Here is a 19,213-nt window from a genome sequence, read left to right on the forward strand (position 1 = left end):
ATAAATTGTTATTTTTATGTCTTTAAAAACTGGTTGCAACTGGATGTCCTCATATACATAATGCCAGTTCTGTTGCCGTGCCAACGAGAATCGATTATATGAATACAACATTTACTCTCGGAGCCAAATATCTTATTGAGTTAATGAAACAGATATGATCATTTGTTTTTTTTTTTTTATAATTCATGCAATGTATCATAAAATTTTGCCACTTGCCAGTTGTTAAGTTGATGGAATAGGTACTTCTATATATAGTTTAGATTTCGTTAAAAACAACAACTAACTATTAACTTCGTTTTAAGTTATTTAAATTGTAAAATAAGTTTCCAATAACTTTTCGTGATAAAACTAACATCAGGGGAATTTGAATCGGTCCCTAACTTGTCCTGAATAAATAAACGACATGGGAACTGTCCAATTCTGAGACTTTTCTGGGGACTTGAAAACTTCTGTAGCGGCGTTGAGCACTTTTTCTGTAATGGGTATAAAATCTTAAACTCGCGTCAGGACACGTGACCTGATCGAAAAAGCGTAAGACGGATACCATTCCAAAATATCAAATAAGCTCAACGTTATTAATCAAGTTTTCACTTCTGCCGGCACTCCCGGAGTGCAACCCGTCTTTTTTTTTTAACTTGGCTGTATGGCTCTGAACCTTTGCTTGGTGATCAATTAGGCGGGAATAAATTATTGACTCTTTGTAAAATGTAAATGTGAAAGTTATTACAACGTCTGTTATTGATGTAATATTATTACAAGTTTCGTGATTTGACATTTTCCTTAGTAGCGACGTATTTTTAACCTTTAACATGGCGGACAAGGGTCTATTTTAATATTTTATGATCGTTTATTTTTAGGTTATGTAAATTTATGGACAAATTATAGATGTGAAGTTAATTTGTGATTGAAAATGTGTTTATTTTAAGATGTAAATAAGTGCTATAAGACTGATTTTGTAAGTCGATTGAATTCTGATAATTTATGGATATATTTTTATAGTTTTATGTTAAGTTTTTATGAACGGTATGTGAAAATATAAAGACTGAATAGCTGTAAAGCAAAGCGGTTCTATTTATAGTTTTTATTGTAAATAAGATCTGATATCATAATTTTAATATATTTTCGGAGAATATTTGTATAGATATTAATTATAAGCTAGAATGGATGATTTTAAATTTTAATGTTTTTAAAATGTTTTAATTAAATTGTTTTAGTCGAGGGTATTTGATAGATGAATGTAATTAAAAAAAACATGTCGGAAAAAGTTACCGTTACATTACTTAGGTGGTAAAAATATCTGAAATATTTTGTCCTTTTTACGATATTTAAATTATGTAAGTAACTAGGTATTTTTTTCTAATGGCAACTTTTTCGTCATAATATTAATAAATTATGATTTAAAATAATAATGCATTTACATATCGATTTTGTTTTGCAAAACTGATTTGTTAAATCTTTAAATATTTTGTCAGCGTGTTGAAAATAGTGAAATTTAATGAATTTTTTCATGAATGAAATGCTAATTAAGAACTATTATTAAAACTATTGCCATATGTAAATAAAAATATACACTTTGCCATTTATATAATTATTCTTTGATTAATTGAATAATGTGTTTCTATTGTAATTTATTGGAATAAGTGTTGTGTGTGTAAATATAAAATGATCATTATTTTTTATAAGTTTTATATGAATTATATGATATATGACCGTTCCAGTTTCGATTCTGTGGTTGATTAAACGATTTTTTATAATAATTATGTTGTTTTATTTATAAACGCACTATAGAAAATAAGTAAAATAACATTACATATAAAGTTAACATAATGATAAAAATATCATTGAGAATAATTATTAAAAAAGGTTATTTCCAAACCTAGGGTTAAAATTTTATTAATTACTTAAAATTAAAATTAAGTGTTTTTTGTAAGAATCGGACCAGAAATTTATAAAAATTGTCTTCACTTGAACCGGGATAATAAAAACATAGGTAGGTATCTGTTACTCGCAAAAGACGTAGCTTTCTGTCAATAAACAATCTTCAAAATAGGTCTATTAGTTATTGAGTTTCATCGTAACAAACAAACAAAACTTTCCTCTTTATTCAATTAGTTTTTATATGCAAAAATGTTTTATTTCTAAGTATTTTGTTCAAATAAGGGCCGATTTTTCAATGCTTGGATTAAACTTATTCGTCGAATAATGTATAAAACTACCATTTTTGATTTTAAAAATAACAATGTACAATGTACAAATAATATTTGACAGTTTACGTGACATTTTAATATTATCGGACGGATAAGTTTTATCCAAGCATTGAAAAATCGGCCCTAAAGCGGAAATAACACATCAAGGCAAAGGGCTTGAGTAAGGATTGAGTACCGTTTAGTAAATCAGAAGGTCGATTCAACTATTTTAAAGTTGACTTTAAAGACAGGTTATTATTGAAACACATAATATTATATTATTTAATTATTACTTATGTACCTGTGACCGCCTCCTTGGTACAGTGGTTGACGCATGAGCGTAGAACCGAGGGGTCCTGGGTTCGATTCCCGGTGGAGACGAAGAAAAAAAAAATGTCCTGGTCTGGCAGGACACAGAAGGCTCATCACCTACTTGTCCCCAAAGAAAATCGATCAGTGAAACAGATGTATGGATAATGCATCTGCCCCTTACCCCCCTTACCTACCCTACTTACACGGGACTTCACTATGTAGGTACCTGTGCACACGGATAAAACCGCGGGAAAAAGTTTTCATACATCATGGAACGTTGAAGGGTTGGTTTTAGAAAAGTAAGTACTTACATAGTACTACTTAATTCATTTATGACTATTGACATTCCAAATTTTATTTAAAACGATGCTGTAGTTTAGCTGTAATAGCGTAACATACAAGCACATATTATACAGATTATTTTATAATATTTGAAGTGACACAACTGAAAAATATACATACGTACCTACTCATAATAAAATATATAGTTACTAGCGGTCCGCCCCGGCTTCGCCCGTGGTACATATGAAAAATAGATGTTGGCCGATTCTCAGACTTACCCGATATACACAGAAAATTTCATGAGAATCGGTCCACCCGTTTCGGAGGAGTATGCAGACTAACATTGTGACACGAGAATATTATATACTAGCTTTCCGCCCGCGGCTTCGCCCGCGTTTTCAAAGAAAAACCCGTTCCCGTAGGATTTCCGGGATAAAATCCTATGTCCTTTCTCGGGTATCAAAATATCTCTATACCAAATTTCATGCAAATTGGTTCAGTAGTTAAGGCGTGATTGAGTAACAGACAGACAGACAGACAGAGTTACTTTCGCATTTATAATATTATATATAGTATGGATGTATAAGAATTTATTTGTACCAAAATTATCAACAAAACCACAGAATATAATATAATAGTACTATGTAAGAGCATTAAAGTACCGTTTTTCAAATATCTATCTTATATTTTTTACTAGCTTTCCATCCGCGGCTTTGCCTGTTTTATTTAAAACTTAACAAACTATACAGGGTGTCCCACTATTGGTATACTAAGCGCGAAGGGACTTGTAGTTTTGCATACACTGATCACGTAAAAAATACTTAAGTAAACAACAAAATTACGTTCAAAAATTGTTTGCTAAATTATTCCTGAAAATCCATTTTTCTTCTCTAGCTTCGCGCAGCCGGCATACACCGCTTCTCTAATGTGAGCATTTTGTCTATCCTACTACTATTATAAAGGCGAAAGTTTGTAAGTATGGATGTATGGATGTTTGTTACTCTTTCACGTAAAAACTACTGAACTGAGTGTATCAAGTTGTGATGCATGTCATTTGAAAGGTCATAATAATAGCTTCATTTTATTGTATGACACCAACAATGAGACTCGTGCAGGGAAAGAACTAGGAATCATTTAATTTTACTAAACCCGTGAAAGTCTAAAACAGTTTTATTTAGGATATACGCTTTTTTCATTCATATTTTCATATTATTTTATATAGCGTAGCGTATAAGCGGCACACCTAGACACCTATTGAGACTTTTTTCATAAAATATCATATGAGAAGATTTTTTTTAATATGTATCGCACTCAATTATTCTCTGCTATATGCGCAGAGTCCTTTTTCATGCGAACTTTGCTCTGAAGAAGTGCAATCTCACGATGATCGTGAGTTGGCACTTGACTTGGCACGTTGACTTGGTTCATAACAAATAAACATCGCGGCGGTGAGCTGCGGCCCGGCCCGCCCCGACCCGTCTAGTGGACGCAGGCTGGCGGATGTGAGCGGCGAGCGTCTGTTAGATAAAATCCGCCTAGGCGGTCCGCCGCGCCCCGTACAGGTGGACGCAGGAGCAAACAGCGCGTCCATTAGAGACGGCCCGTTGCGATGCGGCCCGGCCCGATCCGCCTCTAATGGACGCCTAGCTTAATACTCATTATGTGCGCACATGTGCCTATTGTTCTTCGGCGGTCGGCCTGTAAGGCACGAACAGTAATAGTTATTGATGGACTCTCTTCCCGTTGTTCTTGTATTTACTAAAATGTAAGAGTAATATGTTCGATTGGACACATGGCGGGATTGAATTCGACCTCTCAAAAGAAATCCTTCGACATTAATTCCATACTGTACAAGGTTGGGAATCATTGATTCGCATATTTCGATGCTATAGACACCATTCCTTTTATGTTCGCTTAAATAAGACCGAGCAAGCTTTATTTGGTAGGTGCCTAGTGCTATAAGGACAAGATCCTCCTCGTTTAATTCTGGGAATATTATTTCTCGAACAGCTTCGTCGGTTATTTTTTGTTGTTGCCCTTTGTCGGTTTATATTATTCTCGACAACGTAATCACCCAAACAATTGGGCTGATGTATTCTTTCATGGATTATGCTAATTATTTGGCTGGCATGTGGCTTATTGCACGCCTCATAAGCGAAGCGTTGAGGTGGGTACTACTGTCACTTCGCGCAAAACATCTGATTTTTCAAACTTAAAATGTCTTTATGTATCATATATTGCACTTGTAAGATAATACATACACACACATATTAAGAAAAAACACTATTTTTAACATTCATGATATTTTTGATGTCATTTTTGTTATTTAAACTAGTTAAAAAACAGTTTAAAAAAGTTCTGTCTTGGACGTCCGTGTGTCTGTATGTGCGGAGGATTTTCTTGTTAACACGATAGCGACCGAAATACTTTACTAATCGATGACTAATCGAGTCTTTTTTTTTCTCTTACGCTTGAGTATGCTCAGGAATAGAACCCTTTCATTTTTCAGGGTCTGATTCGATGTGGTTTAATTGTTATTAAATAAACAAAAATAATAATTAATAAATAATTATTTAAAAAAAATGATGAGGCGTGCACTTTTGGATTTTCCAAATTATTTATTCTTATTTACAAGTAACAACGCGCCGCCGACGCCGTCCCCCACCAGGCATCCTACCATCCCACCACCACCGGCATAGGTACGCACCGCAAGGTGTGCTAAATTAAAAGCAAATAAAATAATAGCACACAAATAAAAGCCAAACTTAAAATAATATATTCTTATTTAATATATTCTTTAAAAAAAACGGAATAAACGTAAAAACGTATGTAAAACACTGTTTTAGACTTTCACGGGTTTAGTAAATTAAATGATTCCTAGTTCTTTCCCTGCACGAGTCTCATTGTTGGTGTCATACAATAAAATGAAGCTATTATTATGACCTTTCAAATGACATATATCCCAACTTGATACACTCTGGGGACAAATCGCCCATTCTCCTTTAGCACACATATAGAGGGTAACTTGGATTAACACAAAGGATAGGTTTTATCCCGGAAATCCCACGGGAATGGGAACTATGCGGGTTTTTCCTTGAAAACGTGGGCAAAGCCGCGGGCGGTAAGCTAGTGAAAACTTAATCTTAAACGATAGCTCACGTGCGGGTGACAATTTTGGGCCGTTTGCTTGTAAAAACCCAAGAACTAGGTACTTTTTAAAACAAACAACATCAAAATCCGTGCCGTCGATTTAAAGAAACATACAGAAGCGAATTTGTTTTATACTATGTTATGTAGGTACTATCATGGTATATGTAGTGAAGGTTTTTACTAGTGTCCGACCGAACTTTCGGTTTCGGTTTCGGTTTCGGCCGAGTTTCGGCCAAAAATCAAGTTTCGGCCGCAGTTTCGGTTTCGGCCAAAATCGGCCGAAACTTTTGCCGAAACCGAAACTTATTTCGCAAGTTCAGTGAACTTAGTTCACACACGTTCACGCTCGCCTAACTTCGTTTTCCTCGGCAACGCTTTGACGGACGCTGTCAAAACGTTGGTTGACTCACGCTGGTGGAAACAATTTTTGATTATCTATGTTGAGATTGGAACTGGGTGTAATTGTAATTTATAATTATTATTTTTATATAAGAGGTACCTAAAAGAGACTTATTATTCTTCTAAGTACAAATACCAATCCAAGGTATTAAAGACTCTTTAATAAAGAGAAAGATCTCAAAATACCAAAACTTAGTATTTAAAGTAACAGTAACAATTACTGATTTGATTTAGATGACTGATTTTACCGAGAACTTAATTTGAAAAAATAATAAAAATTAAATTAATATTTAAAAAATATTATTTTTTTATTTTATATTGAATAAATGATTACAACAAATTTAATATACCTACTGTGTTTTCCTTTCATGCCCTAATTAAGGCAAAATAATAGGTAAAATGCACCAAAGTCCAAAGTTCAGTATTTTTATAAATTTCATACTAGGCCACGTGAGTTTCGGTTTCGGTTTCGGTTTCGGCCGAAACTGAAGCCACGGCCGAACATTCGGTTTCGGTTTCGGTTTCGGCCTGGAAACCAGTTTCGGTCGGACACTAGTTTTTACTAAATCGAGTCATCGAGTCAGCAAGGCAGCGTTTATAAAATAGGGTAAGTAAGAGTAAGTATTCATAGAAATAAGATATGAAAGCAAATAGTAAATTTATTTGTAACGGATGTTTTGGCACTATCTCTTAGCTTATCATATTTGTTCGTATGTCCGCTTATATGCAACTACAGTTAACTAGTTAATGCCTGCGACATCGTTCGTTTTATTTTTTTTTCGAGTGCTAACTTGTTAATTTTTCTAAAATAAGTAACTAAGTGCTCTTTATAGCTTCTTTTATTGGTAAAAAAATCAATGTATTATAATGAAAATAGATGTACAGGAAATATCGAATTATTAATTAACTAGATAGTCTAGACTCGTCAAGGTATCTTTTTGTATGTGATTAAGATAATAAAAAAAATCGCTTCTAAGAATAAGAATATACTTAGTTAAAGCTAAAAAGTTTATTTACGCGCTAATCTCAGAATTTCAGAAATAAATGCACCGATTTGATAGTTTTTCTCCATACGTATAAATAATACCTACTTGAGTACTAGGTATCTGATATTTAATTGTATAAATAAAAAAGAAAACATTTATTCCATTACAATAAGATTACAGTTTACAATAAAAAAAAAAACAAAATTGACATGTCTATTCCCGCCAAAATCTATAATCTTATGACTCATTGCGATTTAAAAACGAATGCAAATGCCGCCCGACCTCGGCAGGTCTCGTTCAAAGGTTATGTGTGTTATCGGTTATCGAAGAAACTAATTATAGTTCTGTTTTCACTTTATCTGGATACCTTTTGAATGGTATTTAAATTGCAATAAGTGTTGAAGAATGCAATAATAGCTACGGATTACACGTTATGTTTTGCTGGACTTTTATTATAGACTAGCTGTGCCCCGCGGTTTTACCCGTATTGCTTCGCTTCTATTGATGATATATGATGATATATGTATGATATGTATGAATAGCCATAGACTAAGTATAGATACTTACTGTATAGCCTTCCTCAAATCTCAATAAATGGACTATCTAACAGTGAAATTTTTCAAATAAGGCTCGTGGTTTGTAATTAAGTATTCTGGGCTAATAGGTAAATGAAATAAAACAACTCTACGGTTTAATAAATTTGTATTTTTCTCATAAAATATATTTCGAACTGCGAACATAGTATCAGAAAATAGATAAAATGACATAGAAATATGAAACATTGTCGTTAATAACATCGGTTCTAATTCAGTCCGTTTACATCACGACGAAACGATATCGTACACGGGTTATAACTGTAACAAATACCTACAACTACATAATAAATGGCTAAAAAAATATAAGTACACACATAATATTGTAAACAAAACATAACCCTATTAATTTAACTATATTTAAAAAAAAAGTTAAGAAAAGAAAAAGATCATATAAAATGTATAATGTATATGTTAGGCTATTGTTACAATAACGTAGCATGGGTAAAATATCAAAACGAAGTCGTGTCGTAGCGATGTAAACGTGCTGTAGCTGCTATACATAGATAACATATCTAACTAAAAATTTACACACGGCGAATTTTATAGAAATAATAAAAGAAAATTCTATCCCTGTTTAACACTATTCTCGCTGTAGAATGAAAGAGGAAAACATTATTGTTTAATCTAAGCCTTTAATTTCATTATATTTGGGGATATAGAAACTTTTTAAATTAATAGAAAAAAAAAATTGGAATAATTACCGCCTTTTGAAATAATCTTAGCATTGGTCCATTACATATTATGTGATAAATAATTTACAAAGGAACTTAATTTTTAACATCAATAAATTATAGTATACATTTATAATTAACCATTAATATTTTAACTTATTTCCTAATAAAATTGCTCAATGTTGCCATTGTATTATTTTATTAGAAAATAAGTGAAACAAACTATAATAATTTAATTAGTATAAAATTTACGATAATTATAAATTCAACTTTTGATAAATATGCCGTTTGATTAGGGCGCATGTCCATCGTACGAGTGTCTAAATGAAAACGTACCTTTATATTTCTCTATACTAATATCTAAATATTAAAATCTCACTATAAAGGCCCGTTCATACGAGCAGCGCTTCAAACGACCCTTCCGTATGAAAGCTGTTGGAATCGAACTGATTTTTTTTATGGATCGCCTAAAGTTTTTTTATTTTTTTTGTATGAGTAGCAAAGGGTTGTTACATTTGCTACGATATGTGATTTATTTATATTTTTTTTAGTATATTTTGCCGTTTGACTTGTCCTTTAAGGGGCACATGCATTTAAAATATTATTATGTATAATATTAAACTGTACTTAAGGGTTGATGGAATTTACTACGATATGTCCCTTGCTCCATTTGAATATAGGTACTATATGGATCGAACCCAGGACCTTATTATATTATTATGCTATAACCAATGTGCTATGGGGTCGAATAACTAAGGTTACATAATTGGTAGGATATATTTTGTTTTTATTTTAGAAATTTTATCGAATTTGGTGATATATTTTGATGGTAAAGAAAAATAAGTCGCATTTTAATACATTTAAAAGTTTACAAAAAATGTTTTTATTTTCAAGGGAACGACTAAAAATTAAAAGTCCTATAAAGGGTTGTTACCTAAAAATATTTTATGTACATTTATTTCACGTCAAATATAATTATATAAAATTTTAATTATCAAATATTTTCCATCGATATCGAATTTACAATGCTTGGTAGAAAAAAAAACTATAAAATATTTTTTTAAGAATTGTCTCTTATAAATTTGTAACTTAACGGCTTTAAACTCGGTTTAAATTTGACACTCAATCTTCACTTAATATTTTCTTAAAATCCTGTTCATTATCATCCAAAATATCTTCGACATCATCGAGAGAAGTTTGATTCTTTCTTTTTTCACTTTTATTCCTTCCTTCATTCTCTTCTAAGCTTTCGTCAATAATTTCCAATCTGGACCTTGAGAAAAATCTGTGCAAAGATTCCAATTTATCCAAAGCCCTTTCATTTCTCTCTGATTTATCTGTTAGAGACATTTTATCGGATATGGAGTCATCTGTTGTTGAAGTAGACTTATCCACTCTTAATACTTTAGGTTTTAATATCAAACTCGGGGGTAAATCGGGTATATTTCTCAAATCGACTAAACTCTGCGACTTCATACTTGGACTCAAGTCGAATTCTCGACTAAAATCTTCTGTTGAAGGTCCAGAACTGTCTTCTAGATGTTTTGCTACTTTTTCTTCTATATATTTAAGTAGTTCTTCCGCTAATTCTTTTGCAATCAATCTATCTTGAGACTGTTGTCTTTCAAGTCGTGAATATTCTTCGTCCTCTTCTAAAATGTCTGATAATTCGACGCTGTAAGGTAAACTGTACTGTATTGGTTTGGTATAAGAGTTAAAATTGTCTAAATCCTCTTGGTCACTCATTGTATCGTCGACCATTTTCAATTCACAAACACGTAGGATTGCTTCTTCGAAAATGTCTTCCAAATCTGTTTTTATATGACTCAAGTCGACTACGGTTTCAGAAATGCGTCGACTCGATTTACTAGAACGGTCTTCGCCTTTGTCTATGACTGTGTCTTGAGTCTGTAGCGTGGAATCCGATTTAGTTTTACTCATATCACTGTAAGTTTCGAATTTGCTGATCGTCATGTCGGATTTTGATTTTTCCGAAAGCGACGGTGTTAGAGATTTATCTTTTTCTCTATTGTAACTATCCATGAATTTGAAGAGCATTTCGACTAATGTTTCGTTTTCTTCTGGCGTTTCGTCTATGTACTTTAAGTTTTTGACGTTAATGTCAGATTCTGATAGACTCATGCCTTTCATATTTATTTCTATCATCGGCTTCTCCCATTTTTCATCTGTTCCAAAAAGGAACTCCATTAACGTGATTTTCTTTTCATTCGTTTCTTCAACACCACTTGTAGCTAGAAATTCTATGAGCGTTTCCATTTTTTGTTCCAATTCTGTATTTACTTTGGCCGGTACGTATATTTCTTCCTTACTAGCTTCTGTTTTGAAACAACTGCTGCCTTTCCTGTCTTCCTTTTGACTTTTCACAATCGTAAAGAAGAAATCTATTAAATTCGCTATTCTATCAGTGCCTTCTTCGTCATCCGAACTTAAATCTGATTCTTCTTTGACAAGCGGACATCTTTTTTCTTCGAATTTCTTTGAGAACACCGTTTCTTGAAGCACTTGGAGTAAATCTCTTGCTAGTTTTACCGGTGATTTCGATTCGATTGTCTCGTAAGTTTGTGTGGAACGTCGTCTGTCCTTGTCTATCCTGAAGAAATCCCATAGTGAACCCAACTCGGAGGAAAGAGATGCACGATGGTTCGCCAGACTCGTGCCGAGTCGGCGGAAGACCTGTAAAGGAAATATTATAAAAAATAATAAAGTATTTTTTTTGTACTTCATACTTTTCCTGCAATATCCCTAACCTGCCACACTCAGAATTAAAAAAAAAATATAGTGAACTTTTTCTTTAATTTTTTGGCGATATTTATTATTAAATAATTTTTAAGTGAAACTTCTTTAGGCGCGTTGAGAGTAAAATATCAAGGTAGCGTCATGACAATACCGTCACGTCATGGAATAAGGCGACGATTTTTGTATTTTTCTATCTTGTCAAAGAAGTTTCTTCTATTTCATCTATTCTATAATAATTACAGTCCAAAAGTTTGTTTTGGTATTTTGTATCTTGCCAAAGAAGTTTCACTTCTGAGACACACACGCTGTTTTGTATTTATTCTTAATACTTTTCATGCAATATAATTTTCAATATCAATATTATTTTTATTAAATTTATTCCATTGTCTGATTATTACAGTCCAAAAATTTTTTTAATATTTTTCCTGCAATATGTGTGAAATGTATCTGTATGTAAAAAAAAGTATGTATGTATCTACAAATTAGATCTGTATATTCCTTGTTTTTGTTTTGAATCAAATAAACTTTATTTTATTCATTGAGGTATTATTATAGAGAGGACACCACGAACAAAATCTGTGCGACAAGCGCGGCGGCGCGGGGGGGAAGTGAGTCATACACTTTGTAGATATTCTGCCTCTTAATACTTATAAATTAAAACCAATCAATGTATCAAATAAAATATTGGTTTGAGACGATTGACTCTAACTCGTGTTAAAAATAGTGTAGTAGCGATGTCCTTTCTAGTACGTAGTACATAGTAACTCAATGATTTTATTAAAAAAATATCCCTCACCTGCCACACTCAGGACCGCCAAGCGCGTAATTTCCGTAAGGATACTCTCTTGAAGCGCGCCATTTGTGCCGCGAGAGCTTCCGCGCCGAGCGAACTGCCGGGCTCGCCGTCTGATTGGGCCTGGGGAAATAAATATATAGAATAAATAAAAAATGTGTGCGTGTACTAGCGTACACACGTAAGAAGTGAAACTTCTTTATGACCTTAAAAATGTCACGAGTATGGCGTAACGCAAAAATGTAACGCGTACGGTGTAACGCAAAAATGTTACACTAAATTTTTGTCCAACCCCGATAAAGAAGTTTCACTTCAAAAATGTGTGCGTGTACTAGTGTACACACGTAAGTGAAACTTCTTCATGACCTTATTTAAAAAAAAATAATTTGCTATATGCAAATTTACAGAAATACGCCGCATCACGCGTGGTAGGGATAAGAAAAAGATGGCGCGTAACGGAAAAATGTCACGCGTAACGAAAAAATGTTACACTAATTTTTTTTTCCAACCCCGATAAAGAAGTTTCACTTCAATATTATAAAACTGAAGAGTTTATTTGTTTGTTTGAACGCGCTAATTTTGGGAACTACTGATCCGATATCAAAAATTATTTCGGTGTTAGATAGCCCATTTATCGAGGAAGGCATCATATCATCACGATGTTAGTTACCATACTCCTCCGATACGGCTGGACCGATTTTCATGAAATTTTGTGTGCCTATTGGCTGAGAGACAGCCACCATCTATTTTTATATCCTTACTTTAGCCAGGGCAGCTATTATGTTTTTATAATTCTCTGTTAGATTTATTGTTAGGGAATATAAAAAAAGAATTATCGATATCGGTCGAGCCTTTCGCGCGTGATGCCGTGACCAAGGGTAATAAGGATTCATTTTTATACATAGATATTATATTATTGAAGAAATGTAATACTTACATCTCTAGAACCAGATCGTTTCTGCAAGAACCTAATATCTCTGTCCGAATGACCTTTGGACCGCCCGATGCCTTTACTCAAAGGGTTTGAAACTCTCCTGAAAAATAGATCCTATTCATATATTCATTCATTTATTTCACCATCCAAATATACTTGTATGTTTGGATGGTGAAATAAATGATCCAACCTTGAATGAATCCAAACTTTCCCGGGGCACTAATAGTATATCCTACTAATATTATGTGTGTGTGTTTGTTACTCTTTCACGCAAATACTACTGAACCGATTACAATGAAATTTAGCACACATATAGAGGGTAACTTGGATTAACACATAGGATAGATTTTATCCCGGAAATCCCACGGGAACGGGGATTTCCGGGATAAAACCGTTGCGGGTTTTCCTTTGAAAAGTCGGTCATAATAGGGATCTATTTTTTATGTTGAAATAAAATATTGTTTTAATATTAGTTATATATTTTTGTTTATTTCCTTAATAACTGTCCATATAACCATCAAAACAAATTAATAGTATATTAGAAAACATACCGACAATGTGTGGGGTCGCTGTAAGCAGTTTGTATGGGGGTCTTTTCGACCCCCTCGTGTGACGTCATACTACTCACGAGGGGGAAACCTGTAGTGCCTGAAAATACAATATAATAATTTTCATAATAATATAGAAATATAATTTCATAGTAAAAAACTATAGGTAAGCGTCTTTTACGTGAACTGAATCGCAAAATTTTACACTGTCAAAACAATAAAATATGCGTAACAAAATAAAAATGGCGTAACTTTCTATAGTAGACTGACCGGTTGGCTTGGTTGGTAGTGACCCTGCCTTCCAAGCCATAGGTCGTGGGTTCGATTCCCACCCGGGGCAAATATTTGAGTGATGAACATAGATGTTTACTCTGTGTCTGGGTGTTAATTATCTATATAAGTATTTATTTAAAAATTATATATGTAGTTATGTTTATCAGCCATCTGGTTTCCATAACACAAGCGAAAGCTTAATATGGGATCAGATCGTGCCGTGTGTGAAAATTGTCCTGAATATTTATTTATTAAGCTATTGCATAGCTTCTATCGCGGGCCTTGAGCGCGGGGACCGAATCGAGAAATTCCGTAACGAAAAAACCTCACGCTCCCCACTCCGACGGGCGGAGGTGTGGCTTGAAGGCATAGCATGCAATAGCTTTACCGCGGCAGTCCCCGCGTGCCACACGTCTTTTTTTTTAATTTCTATAGTAATTTTGCGATTAAAAAAAAGTCGTAACTCAAAAACTAAAAGTTTCCGTCAAATGAAATTTCAGATTTAGATTCCATAGGACAATAGCTAACCACAAACAAATTTACGACTCTCAACTCGACGTCCTATAAAGTACAGTTTAGTCATTGAGGTATTATTATAGAGAGGACACCACGAACAAAATCTGTGTTGAATTGTTTATCTTACTATAAAAAAAAATATGAATAAACTTATCAAATAAAACTAATCAATGTAACAAAAAAAATATAGTTTGAGACGATTGGCTCTATCTAGTGTTACAAATAGTGTAGTAGCGATGGTACATAGTAACTCAATGATTTTAGCCCATTTTTTGGTTATAATATGTCTGTATGTATTATATATGGAGACGACACCGCCTACATCACTTATGTTCCGCTCAACATAAGCCATATGACTTAACTGCACGCTCATTTTTTATTTGTTTTAAAGTGAAACGCATCAAATATGCCTTCGTGTGTGTTACGATATTGCACAAATAATACAAATAATACGGAAAAGTGACTAACATAACTTTTCATCAGTAAGTACCTAACTAGATAATAATTTTTAAAACTTAGTTAGAGCAAAAAAATGACAGATTTTGTTCGTGGTGTCTCCTCCATAAGTAGTAATATTATCTCAATGGTATGTGTGTATGTATGTATGTATGTATGCTCACTTGCTATAGCCCCTCGTGTAATGCTAAGCCCGCGCTGTATCCTCGCGAAGGCCGCTCTGTGTCTCGCGGGCGGAACTCCTCGCTCTTGGAGAACAAAACGACCTAGGGTTTTCCAGTTTGCCTGGAATAAACAATAAAATCTATTATTTTTTAGTATAATAGTAGCGGTCCGCCCCGGCTTCGCCCGTGGTACCTACATTAAACTATCCTATCTCTCAAATTGGATCGAACTGCACATGGTGTGCGAATTTTATTATAATCGGTTAAATGGTTTAGGAGTCCATTGAGGACAAACATTGTGACACGAGATTTATATATATTAAGATAAGATTTATAATATGTTTCAATAAATAAGGTGAGCGCAAACGGGCCGCCAACAATAGTCATCGGTGCCTAGCGATAGCCACTAAACATAATATTTTTTCATAATATATTTTGTAGTAGCTGTGCCCCGCGGTTTCACCCGCATTGCTCCACTCCTGTTGGTCTTAGCGTGATGATATATAGCCTATAGCCTTCCTCGATAAATGGGCTATCTAACACCGAAATAATTTTTCAAATCGGACCAGTAGTTCCTGAGATTAGCGCGTTCAAACAAACAAACAAACTCTTCAGCTTTATAATATTAGTATAGAATATATTATACACTAGCGGTCCGCCCCGGCTTCGCCCGTGGTACATATTTCGCAATAAAAGGTAGCCTATGTCCTTTCTCGGGTATCAAAATATCTCCATACCAAATTTCATGCAAATTGGTTCAGTAGTTAAGGCGTGATTGAGTAACAGACAGACAGACAGAGTTACTTTCGCATTTATAATATTAGTATAGATTACCTGTGCAGTATACACAATCTCATCGTCAGCGAGTGCTCTATGTTGAGGGCCTGAATTCGCTCGACCACCCCACTCTAATTCTTCTACTAAGACAAATCTGAAAAACAATAATATAATATGTTATAATAAAATATGAAAAAATACAATAATAGGACTCCCAAACGAATATTAAAACTTATTTCGTAGCAGTAATGTTCAATATTGAAATTGATATTTTACGTTTTATGGCATTCAAATGCTTTATAAAATTAAAAATATATAAATTTATAAAGAATAGAAAAAATTCGATCACACCTTAGACACATAAAACTGAAGGAATAGAATAATTCGATTGCTCTGGCGGGTCACGACTCACGAGTGGCTGAGTTGGTCAGGCATCCGCCCCGGTTTGGCGCGAAAGGATGCGGGTTCGAGTCCCGCTGAGTGATCGAATTTTTTCAGTATTGTAAAGCTTATTAGAAAACACTGCCTAAACACACGTAGGCAGTGTTTTTCTTTGACCAATTTTTTAACGCGATTGAGTTACATTATCAACATTATTAGCATTCAATTATTATTTTATGTTTTTGCTTTCTTAAAATTATCAACTAGTTAACTATACCATAACAAAAATTGTGAAAAAAAGTTTTCATAATTTTACCCGAAAGGCTGAACAGATTTCGATAAAATATCCTTACGAGATTATTTACACATAAATATTATATTATTTTAAAATAACAAAAATAAATCTTTTTTTTAAATTTAATATTAAATTTTACCTCTTAGGATCATCAGTACACCTCGCTTTAGTCAATGCTTGATAAATAACATAAGACGCAGTAGCTGTAAGGGGGACCTGCAAAAAATATATGAATAAAAAAAAATTAGTAAAATGTAACTTTCTTCTGGTCTAACTAAACTTCATTTTTCATGAGTAAGTATATGACTAGTAGTTATGCTAATTACTATTAATCACATTTATATTTTTTTATATATTATAATTATATATTATAATACAATTAAATAAATAAATAAAGTTTATTTGACCCAAAAAACAAAAGCACAAGGTGTATACAGATCTTATTTGCAGGTACATACAAAATAAAAATGTATGTACCTGCAAATAAGATCTGTATACACCTTGTGCTTTTGTTTTTTGAGTCAAATAAACTTTATTTATTTATTTAATTATTATTTTAACCGACTTCAAACAAAGGAGATTTTTTTATCTTTATTATAGCGGTATCATTAATGACTTATATTCATTTTTCTGATTAAGGACTGAGAAGGAATGTTCATATTTATTCTATTTAAGGATTACTGAGGGGCTAAAGTGTATTTGTAAGTGAGTTTGTTTACTTTTTTAACCGACTTCAAAAAAACGAGGAGGTTATCAATTCGGCCAGTATAAGTATATTTTTTTATTCAAAATGTTTTAACTCACCTTTAATATGGCATATGGTATTTCATGGCACACATTATGAACGCACACTAGGAAACTGTCCGCGGGTTTCCTCGCTTCCTCTTGTGATTCTTCATCGGAGGGTAAGGATTGAGTTTTTTCTGATGTTGACCTGGAACGCAGTTAAAAACCGGTTTAAATAAATCTAATTTTAAATCGATTAAAATATTGTAGTTTATAGTAAAAAAAATGTTGTGTGGTTTTATGAAACCACGGTAAAAGTGAAACTATTCGAACGGTTCCGAACACTGCTTTATACCTACTCGGCAGCCGACCGTCACGCGACATGCGCTACACAGACCAAAAAGTTTGAGACGATGTAATAAAAGTTTCACTTTAAAACTTTATGTAGCTAAAATGATTAGGTAACCTGTTGTCTGTTATGGGCTATATATAGAGAAGGAACTTGGTTAAAAAAATATTATTTTTATAGTATTTTCTAGTGTTTGATTTTACGCGGGTATTATACATTTAGAAATTAAATACTTTTAAACGGATTTTAAACGCGATTTATTCATTATATTATTTTCTCGACGTTTCGAACACTTTACAGCGAGCGTGGTCACGGGGAGACTGAGATGTTATTCGTCTTAACGGTCAATCATAAATTGCTATTTCTTACCTGCACCTATTTCTCCGTAGTTGATAATAACATCTCAGTCTCCCCGTGAAACGTAAAATCCGTTTAAAAGTCTTTTATTTGAATAATTTCTAAATATTATTTTTAAGTTGAGCAGTTTGAGCTGGAGGTTGGCCTGATAGTAAGCGATCAATATAGGTAGGGCCTTTGCGAATGCAATCAAGGAAATAAATTTGATATATAGTCACACCCCGGACATTCCACAAAAAATTATCGTTTTGACTGTCACACTGTAAAGAGTGAAAATGTGTGTGTTAACGCTTTAGAGTTGGCACATACTTTGTGACTAGCGTACAGAAATTCACGTTTTTCTGATGAAATACATCCGTAAACAGCACAATATCTAACCATTTTCAACGAAAAACGATAATCACAAATCCAAAATAATACAATTACTTTAAGTCAATTTGATTAATGTTGTCAATCTTCGTTGCGTATCGTCCGTTCATTTATAGCGTGATCGTGCGGGGTGAGGTAAGTGTTTAATTTTGGCGGGAGGCGGAGAGTGTCCGTTCTGTAGCGTTTAGCTACTATTATGTATTCTGTGCTCAAACAGACTCAATCAAACTCAAACATTTATTTATTCAATTAGACTTCTTCTAGATGCACTTTGAAGGGGCAAGTACCCGCTGTGTTGGGGCAAGTGAGGGCACTTTCTCACTTCAAACACCATTTTGTACGTTTTTGACGTGACAACGTCTTATAATTCGATAGAGCCGGCTGCACGCACGAAAAAACATGACTCATGCGGCGTTACCTCGCTCTGAGGCGTTCCATGTAAGGCTTGAAGTGCAAGCGAGAGCGCGGAACGAGCGACAAAGAAGCACAATCGGACGTTGTCACGTTCAACTATCGTCAGTAAACGGACTTTACAGACAACCAATTTTTTTTCTCAATTAAAACTCACCGTATACTAGTCAACCAGGCCCTACTACTGGGGTCATCGCCGACCCTCTTCAGCACCAATCTTGCCCCGGGCCGTGACGTCACTCGCAGGACCCTCTCGTGTGGGGCAAGTACCCGCTGTGTTGGGGCACGGGAGGGCACTTCTTCTACGAGGACATAACTGCCCCTGGCTGAACGGCATACGCCAGCTTTTGTGAGGCATTGCGCTATTGCCTGGAAGGGTTTTAAAATTTCATTTTAGTTTTTTTCGGATTTATACAATTTTTTAAATAATTAATAAAAGCTGCTGCTAAGGCTTTAATTAATCTATAAAATTTTATACGCCATTGCCGAATTTATTCAACTCTATCTAGTTTCCAACTAAAAAAT

General features: G+C 33.9%; 1 protein-coding gene across 1 annotated transcript in view; it reads right to left on the bottom strand.

Annotated features, from left to right (window-relative positions):
• Positions 1–11,138: 11,138 nt before the first annotated feature.
• The window catches only part of LOC149896286 (1-phosphatidylinositol 4,5-bisphosphate phosphodiesterase epsilon-1-like), a 90,137-nt gene continuing 82,062 nt past the window's right edge, over positions 11,139–19,213 (bottom strand). Inside the window, exons 34-42 of the mRNA XM_090118192.1 lie at positions 18,846–19,057; positions 17,281–17,410; positions 16,616–16,692; positions 15,858–15,954; positions 15,024–15,144; positions 13,618–13,714; positions 13,070–13,166; positions 12,136–12,255; positions 11,139–11,276 (exon numbers count right to left, since the gene is read on the bottom strand). Coding sequence (XP_089974318.1) covers positions 12,145–12,255; positions 13,070–13,166; positions 13,618–13,714; positions 15,024–15,144; positions 15,858–15,954; positions 16,616–16,692; positions 17,281–17,410; positions 18,846–19,057 — 942 coding nt within the window. The 3' untranslated portion in view covers positions 11,139–11,276; positions 12,136–12,144. The remainder of the gene's footprint in view (positions 11,277–12,135; positions 12,256–13,069; positions 13,167–13,617; positions 13,715–15,023; positions 15,145–15,857; positions 15,955–16,615; positions 16,693–17,280; positions 17,411–18,845; positions 19,058–19,213) is intronic.

The sequence above is a fragment of the Colias eurytheme genome, chromosome 29 (genome assembly GCF_061535395.1).
Source record: "Colias eurytheme isolate Ceu_HAF_F1 chromosome 29, ilColEury1 Martin Lab GWU primary, whole genome shotgun sequence".
In the NCBI taxonomy this organism is placed as follows: domain Eukaryota; kingdom Metazoa; phylum Arthropoda; class Insecta; order Lepidoptera; family Pieridae; genus Colias; species Colias eurytheme.